Below are 23,437 nucleotides of genomic sequence, written 5' to 3'. Positions count from 1 at the left end.
GCTGCAGGTTCACAGAGCCTGAAGTCTCAGACCTCCACTATTTTCAAAAATCCATTAGTAAGCCTGCTCAGAGATACTACTGCCGCCTTAGTAGACATCATACATCATGTTGAACAGCAGATGCATTGCAGTTTCTTCGTGTCATGACTTCATTACATAGCTAATTATCATGTTTAATGGGACTATTTTCATCTCTTCATTACCACACACTATTACTGATTTCTTTTCTATAGGCACGATCGAGGCCCAATGAAACTTAATGCAATGGAATTAAGACAGAGATCTCTTCACATTCAATTCTAACAAAATGGAATTACTTTTAGCATGACTGCAATTATTGCAATGTTGTAAAGGAAAGAGCAAGTAAAAATGATGGATTACTTTAATTAATTTCTCTGGATGTTTCTGCTGACTGATCTTCTCTCTTTGGTTCTTTGGGAGTCTGTGACATCTAGAAACTTGGCCAAACCTGCAGAAGAACAGCCCGTCATAGCTTCTCACTGTCAAAAATGTTGGTGCATTTGCATTTTTTTTTTCAAAGGTGTTAAAATAAAAATCACACCAGTGCAAATGCTTTGCATTTTTGTACTTCTGTTTTTAAAACTAAAGATAGAGAAAAGATGTCATTGCAGGGGGCAAATTAATTGTTGGCCTCAATATTAATGGGTGTGTAAGTTCAAAATATTTCTCAGCTCACCAAACACTACCTACTACCTGCTACTGTACCACAAATACTACATTTTCAGATAGTATAAAATTTTAATTAAGCAAGGTGACAGCCACATGTTCTGTCATCACGTGGAAACCAAGAAGGTTTGGTAAGTTGGTGTGTTCGGAATCAGCCAAAACAAAATTGTAAGTCTTAGTTTGTTTTCAACTGACTCTTAAAATGTGTCTCCGTACACTCACAAATCTGCTTTTAATATCTGATTGATTTTCTTTGTCCTGCTCTACTCTACTATTCTGCACTCACATAGTATTTTAGTTTTCTATTACTGTAAATACTATGCTACTATGAATAAAAACCATTATTACAGAGTTGTGTCTCAGGAATCTGAGCTCTGAAAACAATTTGAGTCAAGAATACTGAATATGACTCTGTGGTTAAAAGTTAAATTCATCAGCAGTCAGACTGCAGTGTCAAGCCATTCTGTTACTTTCAACCGTGTCTTACAAATTACATTTCCAAAAATGAATTTATTCAATAGATCACTTTCACGTCATTAGTTCTGTATAAGCATGACAAATTGAAATTTCTGCAACTCACATTGGCTCACACACTCAAACTGACACAAACCATTCACTCATCTACAATGCAAACAAGGAGACCTGTGATTCAGCCAATGAAACACATTGTTTTTTTTTTTCTGAACAATATCTTTTATTGAAGATGTTTGTGAAGTTGCTTGATCAGTACTTTATGTACACTGAATCAAAAATAGGTTAATTATTATCATTGTCATCACACCAGCTTGCATGGATACATACTGTATTCTCATAGGACAATATATACTGTATGTTTGAACGACAGTGATGGGCCGAAATTTAGACGTAATCTCCAGACAGGCAATGGCAATATGAACAACAGCTTATCATGGTGTGTAACTTCCTTTTGCTTCAGAGAAAGTTTAATGCATGGGATGTCACTAAAAGTGTTTCAACTCAGTTTGTAACACAAAACTCATGGTGATACACCAAGTAGAAATTGATCCGCCGCAGACAGACAGAAAGGACAGATGAACATCTTTCCAAGGAATAGTTACATCCCTAAAACCACCAATTTTTTGATTGGATTTATTTATATACTTTTAGGTAGAGTTCATATTGAGAGGATGCACCATGTTAATTAGTGAGCTTTAGAGGCGTTGGTGGGTGTGTACACTATTTTTGAACTGTGAACAGACCCAGGCTAGCTGTTTCCCCATGCTTCCAGTCTTTATGCTAAGCTAGGCTAACCACATCCTGACTCAAGCTCTGTACTGAAAGCTGTTCCTTCAAGGGGCCTTTTATTTAAGGCATGAATACGCTTAAATTCAAAGAGTAATATTTCTGGGCAACTTCTGATAAAAGCAAATGTTGCTGTTTTTCTGTGACATTCAGTCTTAATAGACATCCCTTAAATCCATAAGAACTGTTCTTTAAATTATGGCAAAGACATATAGTGTGTAATGTACATAACACAACGTAACATCTGTGATTATATGCACTTAATGGCACTAGCTTTGCGTTGATTTCCTCTGCTTTCTGAGATATTACTTTGCGCTTAAAGTCCTCAGGATGCAAGCACAGGATTAAAAACTGTACAAACTGCTGCTGCTGGACCGTTACTGTTGAAGAGCTAGAAAAATAATCCAGTTGCCCAGCCTTTCCAGGGGTGGTGAGGTGTCCTCTGTTGGGTAAATAAAGGGAGGCTCATATTCAGTGTACAGAGAACAGGGTGGAGGCGTCAAAGGAGTCACCGGAGGTGTGAGTCTGACGGACGTCGAAAAAGGCCCGTGGGCTTCTTATCTGTCCATACTGAAACACACACACTGGCGTCTTCAGATCGAAACCTCATACTCTCTTGTTTCCTGGGAAGAGAATGAACACATCAATGTTCTGAGAGAGCTACTCATAGAGCAGCCAAACATTTTCAATGACCATCACATGAAAAAAATCCAGTTTACATTCTAGTGAATTAAATTAGAGTGAAACTGAACTACTGTTTTTCAAGGGAGAATCACTGTCGTTAACAATCTCATTGAACAATGTTGGAAACAGTGTCTATGACAATGTACTGGGGCATCTGTCAGCATTGTAGACTACATTGGCATGCACAAGAAGCACAGCATGATACATCCATGTCATGTCACGGGTCAAAGAAAAGAGACATCCTGATGTACAGAACATGAGACCTGTCTGACCATACCATGTCTTTGGCTTTCATCCCTAAGCTCACTGGTTCCTGCTGGGGATGTAAATCTTTAAAAGCACCTCAGAAATACATTTTGTTCAATTTTTAAACAACAACCACTTGGATTGCCTTATATCCCACCATGGTCTCCAAGCAAAAGAACACATACACTCACAGTACTAACAGTTTGTCATCAAGAGTCAAATTTTACTTTGTTAATATGCAAATTTATGCAGCAAGACACAGCAAACTCTAATCAGATCATCTATTCCACAAGAGGTACCTGTGGTGTAAGTATGAAGTTTCTTCTAGGTATTGTTCTTGAATTATCATGTTCACAAGAATTTACTTAAGCTAATTAGCTCAAAGATTATAATTGTTTTTTTTATACCAACATGTTTGTCTTTGCATACTACATACCTGGTATCACTGGATTGTTTTTAGCTTTAAGTGTTGAAGAGTTACAGCAATTTCTGCAAAATCAGTTTTCCCTCATTAATCTGTACATTTATGTAGCGAGATGCATGGAGTTTGAAGTTTCTACTATGCATCGTACTCAAGTTATCAAGCTCACAAAATGTGTCCACACAGAGTCACAGAGACACAGACACCAACATGACAACATAATGTCCCGAATATCAAGTAATCAAGGAGGAAACAGAGTATTTGTTCAGCACCATTTTCAGTAGCAGATTAAAACAGAATTGGTGTTGTAGTGAATATTTGGGGCAGCGAGACAGTGTGTGTGGGACTGAGTCAAAATAAACTACAGTGTGTGTGTGCGTGTGTGTGTGTTCATGCCAGTGAAGGAACTTGTCACCCAGTGTGACGACGTGGCTCACTGATGTATTTTTAATAGCTTCAAGTCAACGATGGCACAGAGGAATAACACATTTCATGCTCTGGATACACACACAGTACTTGAACGCATTCATTGTTGATTTGGTTCTGCTCATGAGATTTACTGACCATCAGAAAATATTCTCATGTCTCAGCAGCTGAGACAGCAGCTTCAGGTTAGGACCAACTTACCTCATTGTTCTTCAGGATTGCCAGCATAGAAGAAAAAAAAGAAAAAGAGTAACTCAACACAGAAAGAATGCCATCCGTTATTGATGTTGAGGCTGCATCTTATTAATGATTACACACAGTACAGTCCAAGGGGATTTATTAATATATACAGGTAGTAACAAAATAAATGAAAAGGAAATTCTTAGTTCTGCATTATAGATAGAAAATTCTTGCTATTACTCAAATGGTTGACTGGTGGATTTGTGCTTTATGCAGGTTTTCAGTCATATGTCCTGTTTTCTGATCCTGACCTGAAAAGGCATGGGCCTGCTGTGTCCCAATATGCAAAGCTGTAACTGCTGCCAAAGGTACCACTGCTAAATATTAAACTGAAGAGATCAAATATGCAATCAGTTATTTTGAATTTATATTTGTGGATTGTGGGTTGTGAAATGTGTGTCAAAAAGCAAACCTCTGAGATGAATACATGACGTCTATGTGTACACAGATGTGTGTCTAAAAAAAAAGCCATCACTGTGCTCCTTCTCAAATATCACTCTTCCAGTAGAATGTATGCTCTGGATACATGCTCACAGAGCACTTTATTAGGAACACATGTAGACCTGCACACAACAGTCTCTAGAGTTTAACTCAGAATGGAGCCAAAAACAAAAATCATCCAGTGAAGCAGCAGCTCCGAGGAGGGGAACACCTTGTTGATGAGCGAGGTCAGAGGTCAGACTGGTTGGAGGTGACAGAAAGACTACGCTAACTCAGGTAACCACTCTGTACTACTGTGTTGAGAAGAAAAGCTTCTCAGGATGAACAACACATCCAGTGTTGTGCTTACATGTTGCAAAATGCAGCAGACACACAACCCCTGCACTTGGCTCAGTCAATGTCCCGTCAAACAAACACACATATATAAACGTATAACCGCTACTTCACAACATGTTGGCTCACCGTTGTCTCATAAATAGAGCTGTCAAATGTCGATTCTCCAGAGATGTTTTCATATGGTAAGCTGGAAGCCAGGGAGAGTCGTAGTGGCTTCCTCTGAACCCTGAGCACCGACAGAGAAAGAATACATTCATGACACGAGTATGTTTTACAATACTATGTAAGAAGGCTGCAAGTCATTATCACCTTGGAATTATGACACCAATATTCATGTTCAGTAAACCTCTTCAACACAGGAAAGCAAACAGTTTCTGGGTTATGCATTTGAACTCTTTGTTTAAAATCTTTTTGTTGCCACTGTATGTTCTTGTTGGGTAACGATTTTGCCTTCTATCTTTTTGTTTGTTGTGTCCTGAAATCCTTGATCCCAATCCTGTGACAGCTATTTTTAAAATGGTCTTGGTTAAATATAGTAGAATTTGCCTCTCTTTGAGTTAATCCCTTTCAGACTGAAGCTGTCCAAACCTTGTCTTTTGTCCAGATGAGAAAATAATTAACTAAAAGAATCACATGCACCATGCAGCATGTGCCCAGGAGACATTCAATAAAATGTGGTGTCCAGTTACTGAATACTTTAAAAGTCTGCCTGTTTTCTCTGAAAGGGGCTGTGGTGTTACACTGTGTACTTTTCTCATCCTTTGACATCCTCCTGCACCTTCTTTAATTAGTCAGCTTTTGTCTGCAGTCTGATTTCTCTACTGAGTAAAGTGAAAAAAGTGCAAGTGAATCCAAAACTGTCAGATCACTTGCTTATGCAGTTCTAAATCTAACACATTTCCAATTTTGTGGTTGTCTGAATATGACAGAATCAATGCAACTATTTCATCACTTCAGTGTGACCATGATTCTGTGCTGGAAGTCCAGCTTGTGCAATATCAGTGGGTAGCTAACAAGGAGTGGTGTAGGCTGGTTGTGACGGGGGTTTGTGGAGGTGGATGGTGTGGTGAAGGGTCAGACCTCATTAGTGTTAGAAATGACACTTCTGTACCAGCAAAAGCTGAAGACGTATCGAAACCTGTGTGTGTTGACAGAGTATGAAAAGAAACAGCAGAACAAGGGCTATGACAGAACAAAGCAGCTGCAGTGTCAAGACTCATTCACAGATTTGTCCTCCACAGCATGCTGTGATTGCGTCTTAAAGTTGCTTTGGCAAATATGTGGGCAAATAGTTGCCTATTTACTGTAGCAACATTAGCATTCACTTGGAAGTGTGTTTCCTATCTAATATCTGGCTCTTCATTAGCTAAATGTACCACTGTGTTCACTAGCCAATCGCTAATTTTTGTTTGGTGCTGCAGGTAGCACACGGTGTGTGCAGACAGTGCAGAGCTAGCATTTGTATGGCTTTAGCAATATTTATTATATTATATATATTATATCAATATTTTAATCTCACAGACACAGCTCTTTTGTAAACCATTAATGTATTATGTATTCTATTGGTTTGTTACTCGTGCAAATACAAAATTGGTAACTTTCCCTGACAACAGAGCTCCTACCCCTTGAACTTTACAAAGGGAATATAAAAAGGTTCCCAAGGGTGACGTTTCTGTCCAAGAAATACTGGACATTCACTCACTTGAACCGAAATCTAAGCTTTGAAGAAGAAATTGAGAAATCCATGATGGATTGAGTTTTATCTGAGATAAAGGGAGCAGCCGAGACAACATTAATTCATGTAAAAATGTCAAGAATGTCTCACATCTTCACTGGACATTTGAACCTACTTTGAGAAGTAGAGGTAGCTCCCAATCATGAGGATGAGGAGGAGGATGATGGGGATGAAGACAGCAAAAGCTACTTGGGCCCCCTCCAGTCTGATGTCTGCTGTAGACACTAATAGAAAAAGAGAGAAAGGGTCAATTTTTTTCTTTCGCTCAGAACAAATTCGTCCATTATATGTGCTTATGTTATTTCACAATCCTCAGTAGATCTGAACTCATTAGAAACCAATTAGTTCATTTTAAAAGGGCAAAAATAGATGGTTATTTTTTGTAATTTCTGAAAACTTGACATGTTGGGATAATTTTCTCAAACTCTTTCAGCAGTAACACAGGAAAAGCTGTACAACACAAATAGTCCTAAACTTACCATCTAATCTGCGCTCATCATACCCTGCAGGATGGGCTGAGGAGGATACATCAGAGAGGACATGGTAAACATGGGACAAACAGCTTAATGAATAAGAAAACATCAAAGATAAAAATGTGATAGTAATATGCAACACCCATCTGTAGAGTTCAGGCTTTCTTCAGTAAACTGATTGAATATTTTATTTATTTGTTTGTTTTTTGTTTTTTGTGCCTTATTCCAAAGTGGGCTATGAGACATTTTCAGCACATGAAAAGATTTTTTTTTGCAAGTAAATAAGATAAATATATTTAGTGAAGTAATTATTATCATGCAAAGAACAATTTTACTTGAGCAAACAAAAGTCTTTGCTCTGCCCATTCATTTAAACATAAGCTACTATCCAAACAAGTCAACACCAATAATGTGTAGTTTGTATAGTTTTGGTTACATATCCATTTTACGAAACTACTAGTCTCTACTTTATTAGCTTGTAGCCTAGATATTTGGTAGGTTACTTTCTGGTTGCTTTAGAAATACATAACATTAACTGTGGCTAATGTTTTTATTCAGAAGCACAATTGCCTGTAAAAAGCACAGAGCACTGAGTTGGGTCCAAGGTATAAATACAGCCAGCTGACATCGTAATTACTATTATACCATGGCAACTGAAAATCCTGGATTCCGACTGGTTTATTAATGTGGGCAGAAATTCATAAAACTAGGTATATAACAAAAACTGGAAAAACTTACTATGCAGGTGTGGTGTACCTATCCCAGTGCTTTTCCACTGCCCTAGTAACCAGTAATACTTCTATCAAGCTGATTGGAGGCAAAACAGCCAATCAGAAATTACTTACTCTAGTTTTCCAGTTGGCTGGACATGTGGCACAGTGAGCTCACAGGCAAACCTGAGAGTGCACAGAGCAGAGATGCTGGGAGAGCATGAGCGACACTGTGAGCGAGTGTCCGTGGGTTTGCCAGCACACGGCAGGGTCACTGGGACGAAAGCGAAGTAGCACAACTCATGGAAAGAGGTTATTATTGTGTGCTTATGTGGATATTAGCAAACAAGTAAATATAATTTATATTTATTTAGGACAAGATCGATTTTTGTTTGCTCAGAATACATTTTTCTTTGCACAGTCAAAATTTAGTTATAAAGCACAAATAATATGCTTGTGCAAAATATTTTTCTGTGGTCAGTGTCTGATTTTCCTCTCTGGAATAAGGCCTCAGTGTAACACAGTGCCAGTTCATAATGTTAGGGATGCATAAGTGGTTGGGCTGTGAAACCTCAGAGAAATCTCTGCTGAAAGCACAGATCTCTCCTCCAGACTGACTGTTTGTTTAAGGTGTCCTTAAAGCTCTCTGTCTCCTTCAGGTGCTTCGATCAGGTGCAGACTCAAACTAAAGGCTACTCTTCTGTTATTTCAGCCTCAAGACTGGAACAACCTTCTCCAAAGTGTCAGAGCAAACAAATCCAGAGTATGAAAAAACAAAGCAAACAAACAAAAGAAAAGAAAAAAACAAAACCAATCACTCTGGCATTTCTCTGTGATTGATGAGTTCTTCCTGCTTGTTTGAAACATGCTTGGTCTTTTTGTTTAGCTTCAGTTTCTTGTTTTGTTAAATTGTCTTTCAGTCTGTCAAAGTTTTTTTAATGAAAGAATAACAGAGAAGGTTGAAGGGATCCTGTGACACAAAGTCTAGGTTTGATTAATTGTTAAATTACTTGTTTATCTTTCTCACACAATAAGTCAAAATGTATAACAAGCTAGACAGAAGCAATCCAAGAGAAAATACACACACACACACACACACACACACACACACACACACACACACACACACACACACACACACTTATAGATACAAATATAGGGTTCGCATCAGCCACAAAAATAATAGTAATAAAGAAATATTCCTGACTTGCCAGAAAGTTTGCAAAAAGCAAATAATCGCAAACAATAATTTCTTTCTGCTTATTGCAAAAATTACAAAGATTGAAAATATAAGCATATTTTGCATTAAAAGAATTTGCTTGATATCAGATTTAAATATACATATATAAAATGTAGAATCTATGCTATGGTGCTATCACAGTTCAGGAAACATGGAAGCTGCCAGAAAGTACAAGGAAGTCTCTCTTGTGTCTTTTTTGTGTTAAGTCAGTGGCCGCTGCAGCAGTTAATACTGGCAGCTCTGAGAACAGGGCCCCTTCTAAGGAAATGAAATGAAATAAAATAAAATAAAATAAAATAAAATAAAATAAAATAAAATAAAATAAAATAAAATAAAATAAAATAAAATAAATGGTCTGTTGTAAAAAGTTGACACCAAGAAGTACACTGCTGTGCATCAGCAGTCTGAGTGCAGCTTACAGGGCGAGGACAGGATTCAGACAGGGCCGACACTGACATGATGAAATGTTCTATCTAAACGCATTCAGCCAAGGCCAAAGTGGGCAACTGCCCCGAGGCTCAGATCCCCGGGGTCCCCCTCGCAGGATGCATTCAACTGCTTACACGTGTCATCTTGTCAAATTCAAAAGAATATATAAGAGTTGACAACAGACTGAAAACAATAAATGAATATGATGAACCATATGCATGAATACAAATGAACATTGAATGAACAAATGAACATGAATTTCAGCCAAATAAGTAAACATCTAGAACTCAACGTTAAAATTGAAATGCCTCTGAATTTGGTCTCTAACCTTTGTTACTGGAGGGGCAGGTGAGCTCTTGTTGCTGTATTCAGACAGCAAACATCAGTTGTTCAGAGCTCTTCTGTACCGAATGTCTGTTAAATATCCAGCTTCAGCTGGTTTCACCGCAGTAAGGCTTGTGAGCTGCTCCCAGGCAGCAGTGTTGAGAATCTACTGACGGTGATACAATCCACAAACCAACAATAAGGTGCTGGGAGCTGTGGTGAAAGGAGTCTGATCCGTGGCAGCTCCACTTTGCTGACTTTGCTGACAGATACCACTTTACCTCTTAGGGCAATTTCTATTATTTATTTTTATTTTTTCTCTGGTTTTAATTCACTTGAATATCTGGGTGTCAAATAATGTTATGTAAAGTACATGAAAAGAAAAAGAATTATAGTTTAGCAACAGGAACATCAATTTTCTATTTGAATTTGTATTTTGATGCTAAACATTCAGTGGTATCTGAATTAAAAGTATTCTGTAGCGGTTACATTTCACTATTAGATATTCAGACTCCATGAAATATGACTCTGGAACCAATTACATAATTTAGTTGGCTTGGCCAGTTTAAGATTTAACCAGCTGAGTTGAGCTATAAAAAGTTCAACAAATCATAGGCATTGCTATGTATTTGTATTTATTAATATAGTTATTTAGGATGATTTCATAGATTTTTGCATTTTTCCCAGCCTTAAAGTAGATTATTTGTATTTTTAAGGGCCCTTGGACACTGTGTATAACTAAAGTTGACCTGATACTGTGGAGAAGACATCAGGCTGTAATTCCTTACCTTTGCAGACAGGTGGCAGCCCACTCCACTGGGATGGGTGTCCAGGGACACAGTGGAGAATAGGTTCACCCAGCAGCTGGTGGCCGGTCAGGCAGGAGTAGTTGAGAGTGTCTCCTGGCTGAAAGTGGAGCTTGTTGGAGCTTGGGATCCCATAGGTGGGGGTTCCTGGGTGGGTGCAGGGCTCAAAGGTGTCAGCTGTGGATAAAGGTTGCCATGAAATTTGGTATGGATATTCATGGTCTGCCAAAAATGATGCCATCTTTCCATCTCTCTAACAGCATCGCCATCAAGCTAAACATTTCTGCTTCTGTCGAATGGGCAGATTGTCATGAACATGGTAACACTGCTCAGAGGAGTATGGGCTCAAACACTGAGGTTACATATCACCCAATGTAAAAAGGTGAAAAAAAAAAATCCTGAGAAATTCTAATTTGTGAATGTGTAGAAGAGATGTGTGATTGTGCACAGTGCTTCTGTGAACACCAGGTAACAGACAGAAAGCAGATAACTGTCAGTACTGTACACACTGAGGTGGTACACACAGGTGCGCACGCGCACACACACACATACACAAAATATAGTCATTGAAATGTTGTTGAACCAGTGGCTGTACCGGTTTTAACCAAGACTCTTAGAAGTCCTCTTAGAAGAACTGCAAGTTTCATCATTAAATATAATGGTGCCTGCCAGAACTGGGCCCTCAGCTGCAACAGAGATCAGCTCGGGAGAAAATGAAATAATGTCACATGTGCTTGAGTCTTTCAAAAAGACAAAGTAAGCAGGGGGAAGGAAAACTGCATTTGGAATGAAAATACATGTGTGATGTCTGAGAGACAGTTCCACTTTCACATCTTGACACATCTTCCTCTGCAGTCCCTCGCTCTTGAAGCTGAAAAGCATTCTTGGAAGTACAGTTTTCCTTTTCTTTTGACACAATAATTGTCTTTCTCTCATGATCTCTATCTCATACATAACAATGACCTGACTTGTCTTTTGGAAAGTTATTTTGCATGTCCTGGTTAAATTAATTATAAGTCAGAGCCATCGTACAGTACGTCTCCACCTAGAAAGCAGGTGAGACAGAGTGAGAGACGGTCACGCAAATGAGATTAATGGCTTCAAGGCTAAGGAGAATTATATTTTAATGAGACGGACTCCCTTCTAACTTTTAATGCAAAGTTTGTCAGAAAGAGAGTGGGAGGCGGTGCTGGTGATGTTGATGGCTACATTAAAATCGAGAAAGAACTAAAAAGCTTTCCATCACAATTACTAATTAAATAAAAAAATGAAAGATTACAGAAGCCTCAGCAGGTATGTCAGGAACATGTCTAATTAAGTTATAAAATGTTATATTTTACACAAAAACCTTTGTGCATTTTTTTAATGGCTGCATGTCGACAAGATAAGATATATGTACCATTTCACACAGCTGCAGAAATATGTAACTATAACATGTAGTTCATTCTTGTCAGTTTGAAGACTGTATGACACTAATTTAGGTCATGATGGGAAACTGTTAATTCAAAACCAGGCTAATTAACTTCTTTTAATGTCAGTAGATCTTAAAGGGAGAAGAACTGATGACACATTAGCACCTGAACCAAAATGAAAGACAGAGCGCACAATATTAACTATACCCCAGTTCTAAAAGCTTGAAGGGAATTAAAGAGAGGACAAATATAGTGATTATTTTTGCTAGTTTTAGTGTAAACACAACATATTATCTTGTAGTAGTCCGATGTGCATAAAAGCATTTTTTTTCATCCGTTTACTCTCAGTTTTGATATAATTTGCACACATTTTTTCAGACTATGAAATGTTTTTCTGTGTCTTTGTTGAGATAATCATACAAATGGTGCACACAAGTCGTGGTGTTACACTTAGTTGTGCACATAAAGATGATAGAAGCAACTGTGTCAAGGATAACGAGAAAGCTGGAGAGAAAATTTCAAACCCTGCCCACTACTTTCACACCTCCACACACCTTGTAAATCACTGTATTAAGTAGACAGGATTGTCTGATTGATTGTTTCAGAAAGTTAAAGTAATTATAGTCACTTAACAGTAACAGTGGCTGTTCAAATTATGTGGACTATTAGTATCTCATGATTTAAACCCAGCTTTTGATGCAACTACATAGACCTTGGGAAACATTTTAACTGATACGTACGCAGACATCTAGGCAGCTTCTGGTTCCACTTGGGGCCTGAGGATCCTCGGTTGAAGCAGGTGAGCAGACTGTTTCCAGACAGAGTGAAGCCCTTGTCGCAGATGTACTGGATGGTTGAACCCACAGTAAAATGGGGACCTGATAGCACCCGTCTGCTGTGATCCACCTTTCCAGGGTCAGTGCAAGACACCACTGGATGGACGGTAAAAGAAAGAAGGTTGGTTATTGTCAACTAACATTTTCTGTCCTCGTCTTCTGCCTTCCTTTGTAGCTAACTGTGCACTTCATGCTGATGTTTACTAACCCAGCTGGTCTGTCATGTTAAAGAGCGATAAAGATGTACCAGTAGGAAAACTACTATATGTATGGGCAAACATGATGAGCATTATGATGGAGTACAATCAAGCAACTAATACCCGTTTGACCTTTTACCCCAGGGTTTGAGTAGTAGGAGTAGTAGACCAGAAACACATTCATGTTCTGATTTTTACTTTTGGCCTTTTCTTATTGGTACAAAAGACGAAGCTCACTCAGAAACTTTGTGGTAAAGTTAGACAAAATCCGCTTACTAAAATGTTCTTACGTAGTATGGCCAAAGTAAATAGTGTGGGTAGGGTTGTATTGGAAGCAAAGGATGTGGGTCAGTTCACGAGTGGAAGCAAATGTGTCTCACCCCATTTCACAAAGACCAGAAAGGGAAGCGATTTTCCGTGCGACTGCTTTTTCACACACACAACAGTCTCTAGAGTTTAACTCAGAATGGAGCCAAAACCAAAACCCATCCAGTGAAGCATCAGCTCGAGGGATGGAAACACCTTGTTGATGAGAGAGGTCAGAGGAGAATGGTCAGACTGGTTGGAGCTGACAGAAAGGCTATGCTAACTCAGATAACCGCAAAATCTGCAAAAATAATGTTAACATGGAGCAGAATCTCAAAGGAAAGTTTCCAACATCTCATGGAGTTCAAGAATGCCCAGAAAAACTGAGACTGTTGGAGACCCAATCTAGTATTAGCATGATGTCTGTAATAAAGTGCTCTTTGAGTGTATATTTTCCATTGCTGCTGATTTTTTTTTTTTTCAAAAGCCTGCTGATTTTTGAATGCGTTTTTTCTTCCCTCCAGACAGTTTGTTCATTCCAGTATAGTATAAAAACCCTCACTGCAAAAACTTAGCCATTGCTTGAGTTAGGTAGCCACAATAAACAATACATCTGCTTGCCTTTTCTCTGCTTTTCTTTTTAACTCTCTTTCCTTTGTCAGTTACATCACTGCAATAACATATTCTTCACTTACACATTAAAAGTTATATACAAAAGGAAAAAAAAACTACACAATGTTGCTTAATTCAGTACATTCAGTGGTTTGCTGCTGAGGTCAATTTGGACCAGCTTGGTCTGGTATGACCAGTTGCTTATGGTGCCTAATGTTGGCTAATAATAGCAAATTTTAGAAAGATATTGATGAATAGTGAACAATGTCACTTCAGTTTGCTAACTTGGTTACTTTCATACTCTGAATTTTAGCATTTACCTTTATGCCCATAATTGTTATTTGTGGCAAGTTGCATATTCTCACTTTTAATCCACATCCACTTTTAACTGTACTAATACTCTGACAGATCACTATGATGGATTACCTCCCTCTAGGAACCTATTAGCTTCTGCTACAGTATTTTATTTTGATACAGTGCTGAAATTAAAGGACAACAAAGGCTGTCTGGGAGGAAGAAAAAACTAATTTAAAAGTCAAATAGTTCAATAAGTTTAAGTTAAATATTTGATTTTTCTTGTGAAATTCTGGTCACTAGTTAGACGTCTTCACAAATCCAAAAGTGTAGATAACATTTGAAGAGCAAATGTAGACTTGGATCTGACAACGGAAGCTTTGCCTGCTTTTCCTTTCTTATGACCTCTGCAATAATACTGCGGTGAGGCGCAGCTCAGGGCAAGGATACAAAACCATTTCTACAGCTTTAAATGTTCCCAGGAGCACAGTGGCCAAACCAGCAGGACCTTTCCTAGAGTTTGGCTATCCAGACAACCTGAGGAACCCGGCAAGAAAGGCCTTGGTCAGGGTGATGACCAAGAACCTAATGGTCACTCTGACAGAGCTTCAGAAGTCCTCTGCAGAGATATTGGAGAACCTGCTGGAGTGACAACCATCTCTGTGGAACTCCATCAATTAGGTCACTGGCTTCAGGACAAGTCATGTCAAGACTGTCCTTGAATGGCTTGAGAGGATCTGCTTACTTTGTAAATAAGAGCTTTAAGTTTTTGATTTTTAATAAAAAGGTAATAAAAAAATGTTTTTGTTAGACTTGTCTCAGAAAGCTCAAGAATAAGTTTTTTTCTTGATTTATCTAAAATGTACCAATCTACTAGTACTATCTACCACAATGATGCCAATGTTATGTCCTCTATGTACTTTATGTCTGTCCTTGTTGGTACTCAGCACAAATCTAAAACCTTTCCCATCTTGAGTGGATAATGCAGTCGTGGCGGTTGTGTTTATGTACTCACCTTTTTCACAGCTTGGTAGGTCACCGCTCCAGGTAAGATCCCATTGGCACATGAGCAGCTCAGCGCCCACCACCTGATACCCCGGGTAACACTGGTAGGTCACCACGGTGCCCTGCACCAGCTCAGGATGAGATGTACTCTTCCATCCATTAGATATCTCTGGAAGCTCAGGGCAGGTGTCATTACGAGCTACTTCTGCAGGAGTGTGGGGGACAGGGGAAAGATGAGGACAGGAAAATATTAGGAAATTAATGTAAGGTATGATTTATAATGCAAACTAACTCAAACTCTACTTTAAAAGCTCATATAAATATGAGCTTTTAAAGGCTGATGCCATTTTTTTTGTCCATCAAGTGAGACATAAATACACTAATATCACACAGTCAGTCTCTGTCTGCCCACCTCTTTACTCTCTGAGTAACTCAGAGAGACTAATGCACACTTTTATAACTGGCAGACTACTTTAATGCTGCAATGCTGCAAGCTTTCCACTCGAAGGACGTGATAACCACCCTCAGTTTCCTTATGATGATGATGATCCCTTGGTCCTTCCTCCAGTGCCACCCATGGGTCAAACATTAAATTCCAAGCAAAAGCTTTGTTCATTCTGTCCTACACCTTGGTTTTAGGCATTTATCCTTGTTAGACGGAAGCCGCTTAAAGTTGATTACAATCACAGTGTCGTGACAGAATGAAATGACAGTGGCAGATGTCAGACTGTCAATGAAAGGCTGGTTTCGGCCTCACAGATCTGCAAACATAAGGGTCAGAGCCTCGTCTAAACTGGCTAGTATGCTTAAAAGGAAACGACTTCTGTGGGTGCCAGTGTCTTCTGTGTCATTTCATGCCGTGTTTCGATTGGATATTTGTTGACATGACTCATAGCACATTATTAGAATTTGGACCTAAATTTCTGACTCCTTCCCCTTAGCTCTAACTCGGCCAGATAACTGTAATCCACCAGAGCTGCTGGCTTTGCTCTGCTCATTCCCAGGCACACAGCAGCAGGTTTGGGGCTCTCTGTTTACAAGTCTAATTTGGACAAACACACCAAAGTAATTGCACTTGAGCTCCAGACAAGCAAAATTCTCTCACATCAGTCCACATTGCTGTCTTGTGTTTACATTCCAACAATGAGATTCATGAGGAGAAGACTGTAATAAAAGCTTCTGCTCCCTTTATCCCTCGTTGTTCGTGATCTGTATTCTGTAGCCTTTCTTTTCCCTCTGAATTCCTTTGCTCTAATCAGATATAGTGTGCTGGCTATGGCAAACTGCTGCGCTGAGGAAAGGCCCTGTCAACACAAGGGACAGCCTCTTATTGTTTCCATTCGCTGGTCCCGTACTAGCAAAAATAAATGACCACGTACCCTCTTCCATTTTACCTAACGCCCCTTTGTAGTGTATTACACTTCAGTGTCCCATATTACTTTGCTACCTTTTCTCTTTCCATACATGCATCAGTCTACTCACGCATCCCTCTAACCTCTTTGTAGGTGTGAGCATGTTCACATGCTGATGTTAACATTTAGTTGCAATGGTGAACTGGTATTTTTCTGTGGTACACTGAAATTATAATAGTGAGTCACTGTGTGCTCCAGTGGGAGGAGAGGCGTGGCAGAGTATGTGTGGTGAAGCCAATCCAGCAGTGCACTGTATTCTTGGCCTGGAAGTAAAGCGCTGTTTTTTTTGTTTTGTTTTTTTTTCTGTAATTTTGGAATTATTAGCACATTATGTAATTTATTATTATTGGCTGAATAAATAGTATGAAAGACTATGGCTTGTAGCTTCTGAGGGCGAGAGCAGTCAGTAAGTCTGAGAGCGATAGCGGGATTCAATTTTAATACCCAGTCTACCTATTGTTTAAATTCATAGATTGTGCCTTTGGGTTTCTAGTTTTGTAATGCTACTTCTGTGTTGCAACAGACTGAGACTAAAATGTAAGATGACCACCTTCCACTTTTATCTAATTCTCACTGTTAAATGAAGACTTAAAAACTGATGCAAATAATGTTTTGTAATATTCTTAAAACTCACAGTGAAGAGTTTTAATAATCTTTAATAAGATAACCACTACAATGCATGAGCTGGCATGCATTGCTCTGTCAGATATTTAGACTAGTCAGAGTAGAATATCTGCAGTGTGTGTGAACTATCCACTACATAACTCTGCGCTCTGTGATGGTTGGGTAAAAAAAAAAAAAAGTTTCTATGAAATGTCATGTTGTTGAGCCAACTTCTAAACCACTCAGCTCTTTGTTTGTGTAGATGGTGGAGAGCAAATGTGGCATCTGGCTCCAAAGCCTGATCCCACTTTTATTTTATGAAGTTATTGTGGCCTATGTTTGCATAATGTCAGACCAAGTCAACATCAAGTCGGACAGAAATCTGACTGGCCTGCATTGTGTTCAGTTCTGCCCTGGTCTCGTTCATCTTTAATCAGATTCTTTCTGGTCTGACCTCTTATCCGAGTGTGCCACAGGTGCAACAGGCGATCCTGATCATGACAGCACCAAAAGTGAGCTCAGCACACCCCTGGTGCACTGGGAAGGAAATACTTTACCAGAATCTGTGCCACACAGTGGGGTTCACAAAAAAATAAGAGCCCAGTGGATTGCTGGACGGTTGAATAGCTTCAGAAACCTCCTCCCCGTTCAACTTTCAGAGGCCAGATAAGGGATGTCTGTGTGCATCCCTTTCTGCAACTTTCTGAAACCAGCAATTTGGCAGTCACATCGCTTCACTCACTCCCACGCTTTTTTTTTTTGGTGGTTATTTTCACAACTGTTGTTGTCACTTTTCGTGTGAATGACCGAGTGTAATATTTTGAATGCCTTCCTGGAGCAAGTCTCTGAAAACGTGCACCCGTTATCACCAGCTCTGTCCTTAACACACAGACACGAGTGATATCAATCTTCTTATCTAACTCATGAAAAGAAAGCAGCTGAGGGCATTTCTCTGATTCTCTGAGGTGGCTATGATGCAAAGCCAAACATTCTAACATGATCACAAACAAACCTTTACTTTTTTTTCTTTTGCACTTTTGAAGACACCCACTGGTCTCATTCTTGAAATGTGATTTGAATGGTTTATGCATATTTGTTTTTCAAACTTTTACTGTTGCAAATATCTATTTATGTCCAAATAAAATCTGCATCTGGCTCAGGCAGCTGTAAAAATGTGTGTAAACCCCACAGTTCATCTTTACTTTGATTTCACAGTGACGCCTTTGGGACAATACTTGTTCATTTACCCTGCAGCACAGACATTTTAAAGAACAGCTGCAATGTACCAAATAATCTGCACAGCACTGGATTTTTACAGTACTGTATTAAAGTTTTTGCCTTTTTAAGGTATAATTATGGTATAAGACAATCAAATCACTTACTCGAGGACAAGCAAAGATCGTAGCTACGTGTAGTGAAAAGGCAAATGTTAGCTGATGGCTTTTGACAGGACACTAACTTCAGTCACTCGCAAGAAAGTCAGAAATGTTACAAATCCATCCACTGCCTCTGCCACTATATGTAAAGGACACATTACTTCCTGCACTGGCATTGAAAATTGGCGCTGGATATAGATCAAGAGGTGCAGAATTGTTTAATATGGATGTAAGTTCCAGGATAACATGATCCCCTGAACCTCATATACTTAACATAAGATTGTCACATGTAAAGATGTTGAATATCAATGCGAACTGTGAATATCCACCTACTATCAACTATTCTTCATCAGTCCAAACTTCACTGGTATCTGCACTCAAATCTCAATGCAGCCATCACAGCGGCTAATCAGTAGAAAGCAGGATTCCCTGATGAAGAGCTCATCTGGTTCCAGGTCTTACCAAAGAAGTGGATTATGAAGCCGTTGTTGTATCCATAGACATTTGTGGCAGGGTCAGACTGGAACTGGATGGTGACATCCGCAGTGGAGGTGTAGAGCTTAAAGTGGGACTTTGATCCTCCATACTGACCCAACACTTTGGCTGTAAGGTCATCTCCGTCATAAAAGGTCACCAGGTCATTCTTCCCGATGTTCAACCTGAAACAGGAAACACGCACAGAGTAAAGTCTGTACTGAGAGTTTTCCACCTCAACGAGCTTTAGAATCATTTTGGTGATTTTAGTTTTTTACTCTGAGGTTTTTTTTTTTAATTTTTTTATGTGTATAAAAAGAGATGGATATAAATGCACCTCACACTCTGCTCTCTCTGCTCTCACTGACCTCGTCTTTAAACTCTGTCTTGCAGGGAGTGACGTGGTCACAGCCTGCAGATCAAACAGCATCTCTGTATACACCCTGCACATCCATACCTAACTCTTCTGCCCACTAGAGATATCTGACAGAACATTATACATCTCACAATGTGTTCTTGCATTTTTAACAGTAATTGCACAGATAGGGCCACAAAAACTCCAGGTAAAACAGAGGTTACATATTAGTAAGAGAGAGACCATTACATCATTCATGAGGGGCTGTGTGGTTCCTGTTGCCATGCTCTTCGGGAACATAGTCAGGATAATAAAGTACCATTCAACAAGGTGAGATGTTTCATGTCATCTTATATATATATGGAAATTAAGGAGTCTGCAAACCTATTTTTTTATTCTATCATGTTTTGTTTTTTTGCATGTGCATGTTGACTCATGGTCATAATAACATTTTGCTCATGTTTGTTGTGGAGATTAAAGAAACATAACATAATTATCATTATGGAACTAAAACCTCCCACCGCTTTACAAAAAAAACTTCAATTCAACAGAAATGATCATAAAACACTAGTGGAATCTTCTCCCATTTGCTACCAGTGTTCCAGCACACACGCAATCTAAATCCCAGAAGCCTTGTGTCTGCATGACAAATGCTTTGACTTTTGACTTTTATCTCCATCCAGAGCCGATGAAGACAATACACAAGTGTATAAATCATGATAAGTGAACTAATCTTGTCGGAGGCTCGTTCTCCTCATATCTCCAAAATGTCCAAAACAGAAGTGTTAAGTGCTGTTGTGACTAATAGTCATGATAAACAAAAATATGAGACAAATAACCATGTTCATAAAAACAGAATCTCTGTGACAGGATCAACAAGCCCTTCAAACTAAACAACCACGCAGGTCATTTGAGAGTTTCCTGAAATAGCTCCATTACAACAGGAGACATACCCGACCTCCGTCGTCATGGTTGCAATTGTAAACACTTGGTTTATGAAATTGTCATACTTTGTTAAGGACCTGTGTTGTCATGGTTACGATAATAAACATGCAGGTAAGATTGTGGAGCAGTCACAGATGAAAAGAAACCACATATTCTTTCAACCTTCGAACCAGGAAATGAACTGAGGTCTCCACTGGCAAAGTCCTGAGTCTTGCAGACCCATCAATCCACCCAGTCCTCCTCCTAATGCAGACTTGTTACCTGACTTCCTCATTAGATCCTACCATAATTACCACTGCCGCTAGCAATCACTTTTCAATAAAACCTATCTAAGCTTCTTGCACAGTCTCGAACACGAACATCTGGGATGCGGTTCTCCAGCTGATTTCGGCTGAAGAGGAGCACAACAATCACAAGGTTAATAGTGATTAGCATAGATGTTTCCCTCCAATAATGATGAATGAATGAATACTATGCTGAATAACCACACTCACTGTCAGAGTTGAATTGTCAAAGAGCGATGCATTTGTGCTGCTTTGACCACAGCCTGTAGAGCTGTAACTCTGTTTAAAAATGTCACCTGGGGCTGAGCTATCTCTTTGTAGAGAGCAGATTTAGAGCATGAAAGAAATGGCTTAGCCAGAATAAAGCAGTGACATGCTCTTTGCTAATTAATCACCAGCGGCTCCTGATAAAACTCATTAGCCAGCCTGAGATTGAGCTATTAATCACAATGGGAATGCCAGAAAATCAAAGGTTCAAGAGGCGTAGACTGAATCGACACATGGCAAAGCCTGACAAGATGAAATGTTTATTTTTGACTTTTTTTTTTTTTTCTAACCAAAAACTAGAAGAAATTACAACACTATAGGTGAGTTTGTGAACAGATGAGAACTGGAGTGGGGAGTGTTTGTCTTTCCACAGGCAGAACCATTTGTCTTCTGACAGCTGCAGATGCACATTTAGCCACACACACTCACACACATACACACACACACACTTTTCCTATACTTGTAAGGACTTTTCACTGGACAAATTGATTCTCAAACTCTAACCATAACCCTCTGAGCTGAGTTTACCTCGACCCAAACGTGAACCAAAGCGTTTGGTTCTCTCAGGGAAGGGAGCTGGTCTTAATTTTTGGTCTGAAGTTCTGACACACATTTGGTCCTGTCTCAGGAGTAAAATGCATTTAATCAACTTCTTTTGCAACATACATCCGTCCTGTAGGACTGCAGAGCTGTCCTCAGGTGGCCCCGCCAGATGGGAAATGATCAACTTCAGCTTCTGAGTGACCATAGAGGCTCTTTGTCCCTGCACTCTCACAGGACCCATCCCTTCTCCTGTGGCAGGAGATACACCACATAAACTGTTAAAAATCACTGTTGAAAAATAAATAACTAACCCTTTTATGATGTGTCAATGCTATGGCAAAGGTTTGGAGGCAATAATAAGCATGTGGTTAAGGTTGTAGAAGGGGTGACGAACAGCAGTCTCCTGTGTTGAAAGTCCACTGCAGCAGAAAAACACAACCTGGGCGCCTGAAAAATGTGAAGCTTGTAGCAGCAAAAGAAGCAGGAGCTACAGGAACCTCCATCAGTCCTTTCCTCAGATGAACATCAGTGCTGTCTGCCCCTACAGATTGGGTTTACCAAAGGTGGGAGTGTTTGAACAGTGTGATGGCTACATGTGTTGGTGTTGATGGCAGGATAGGACATCATTCTTATATAATGTCAGGCAACTTGGACCAATTTTTTTTACCATGCTTCATACAAAACATTTTACATCAGTGACAATTCGCTGATTAGAGACTTAAGTGTCCACATCAGTAAAATATGTAATAATAATCTATACTGACAAATCCACTGGCCTTGCATCACATAAGCGTTAATGCTGTCACAGAGGAAATTCCTGCCATACTCCCGAGTCATGATCTGCTCCTGCACCTCTTCATGAAAACTAATGACAGTGCTTTGTGTTTAGTTTTGGCAGGTCAGTGTTGTGATTTGATTTTAATGTGACATGGAAAACCCACGTCACAATTAAAAGCAATTCATTCGGTTATTAAAGACAGAGGGCTAAATGATTGTCATTTAATTTCCCTTGCCTGATATTGCAAACGCACTGCCATTTCATTTCACTCATTCAGCCCGACATCACCTCCAAGTTATTAAATGACAATTCAGAATGGTGCGTGATCATTTGACACAGAAACTGTGACAGTGGCTGCAAGGAGCAGATAATTTAAAGCATCAGTCTGGTGTTATTATATGTATATATAATATTTTTCTTATGATCAATAAAAAAAAAACACAAAAACATCAAAACCAACAATGTGTTGGTCTGTCTGTCAATGTTTTCTGGCTTCCCTAACCTGTCTGTGGCACTCAGACCATTGGTTCCTCCTGAAGATGTAAATCTTTAGAAACGGGTCACAAATACATAGTATATAAATAAAAATATTGCTATTGAACATATTCCAGTCAGAGGTTATGTTTGCCAACACAACGTAATAGGGAAAACAATTTAGTAAACGTAAACAGAGACAGGGTTGACATTTCTCAAGCAAGAGGAAATGGCACATTTGTTGTGGACTATTTCCCACAGTGGATTAATCCACATTTGGTGCTCTACTGAACAGTTTGGGCAGCAGGATGGTGCATGTTTGAAACGGAGTCAAAACAAACTCCAGACTGTGTGTGTTCATGGTAATAAAGGGACGTGTCTCCTAGTGCGACAGTGTGAGTCACTGAGGTGGTTTTCCACAACAACGGAGCTCCGTGGCTCAGAGCAGTAAGATCTGTCTAGTTTCAAATAATTGTTAGTGCTACACAGTGGCTTTAGAAAGTATTCAGATCCCTTCACTTCATACCCATTTTTATTGTAGATTTATTATTTAAATGGGTAAATTGCTCTGCAATGTTTGCCTATCAGTCTACATTCAGTAACCCACAATGACAAAATGAAAATCTTTTTTTTTTTTTTTCAAACTTATTAAAAATCATAACAGGTTAAGTTCACACCATCACACAGCAACTACTGATAATAACTGCAAGATGTCATTATTTAAATTCATTCTTTGAGAGTTGTCTTCAATCTCAAAGGACAATTTTCCCTCTTGTGCTTTAGAAATAACTCTCATTTCCAATTCT

At 39.1% G+C, this 23,437-nt stretch overlaps 1 protein-coding gene across 1 annotated transcript in view; it reads right to left on the bottom strand.

Annotated features, from left to right (window-relative positions):
- Positions 1-2,521: 2,521 nt before the first annotated feature.
- Positions 2,522-23,437, bottom strand: part of sez6b (seizure related 6 homolog b) — a 108,837-nt gene continuing 87,921 nt past the window's right edge. Inside the window, exons 10-18 of the mRNA XM_041046420.1 lie at positions 18,974-19,170; positions 15,131-15,325; positions 12,611-12,802; positions 10,441-10,635; positions 6,956-6,991; positions 6,592-6,700; positions 4,868-4,967; positions 3,926-3,934; positions 2,522-2,570 (exon numbers count right to left, since the gene is read on the bottom strand). Of these exons, the coding sequence (XP_040902354.1) occupies positions 2,541-2,570; positions 3,926-3,934; positions 4,868-4,967; positions 6,592-6,700; positions 6,956-6,991; positions 10,441-10,635; positions 12,611-12,802; positions 15,131-15,325; positions 18,974-19,170 (1,063 nt within the window). The 3' untranslated portion in view covers positions 2,522-2,540. The remainder of the gene's footprint in view (positions 2,571-3,925; positions 3,935-4,867; positions 4,968-6,591; positions 6,701-6,955; positions 6,992-10,440; positions 10,636-12,610; positions 12,803-15,130; positions 15,326-18,973; positions 19,171-23,437) is intronic.

The sequence above is a fragment of the Toxotes jaculatrix genome, chromosome 9 (assembly GCF_017976425.1).
Source record: "Toxotes jaculatrix isolate fToxJac2 chromosome 9, fToxJac2.pri, whole genome shotgun sequence".
In the NCBI taxonomy this organism is placed as follows: domain Eukaryota; kingdom Metazoa; phylum Chordata; class Actinopteri; family Toxotidae; genus Toxotes; species Toxotes jaculatrix.
The sequence above is the reverse complement of the archived record's forward strand: the minus strand, read 5'-3'. Positions and strand labels throughout refer to the sequence as shown.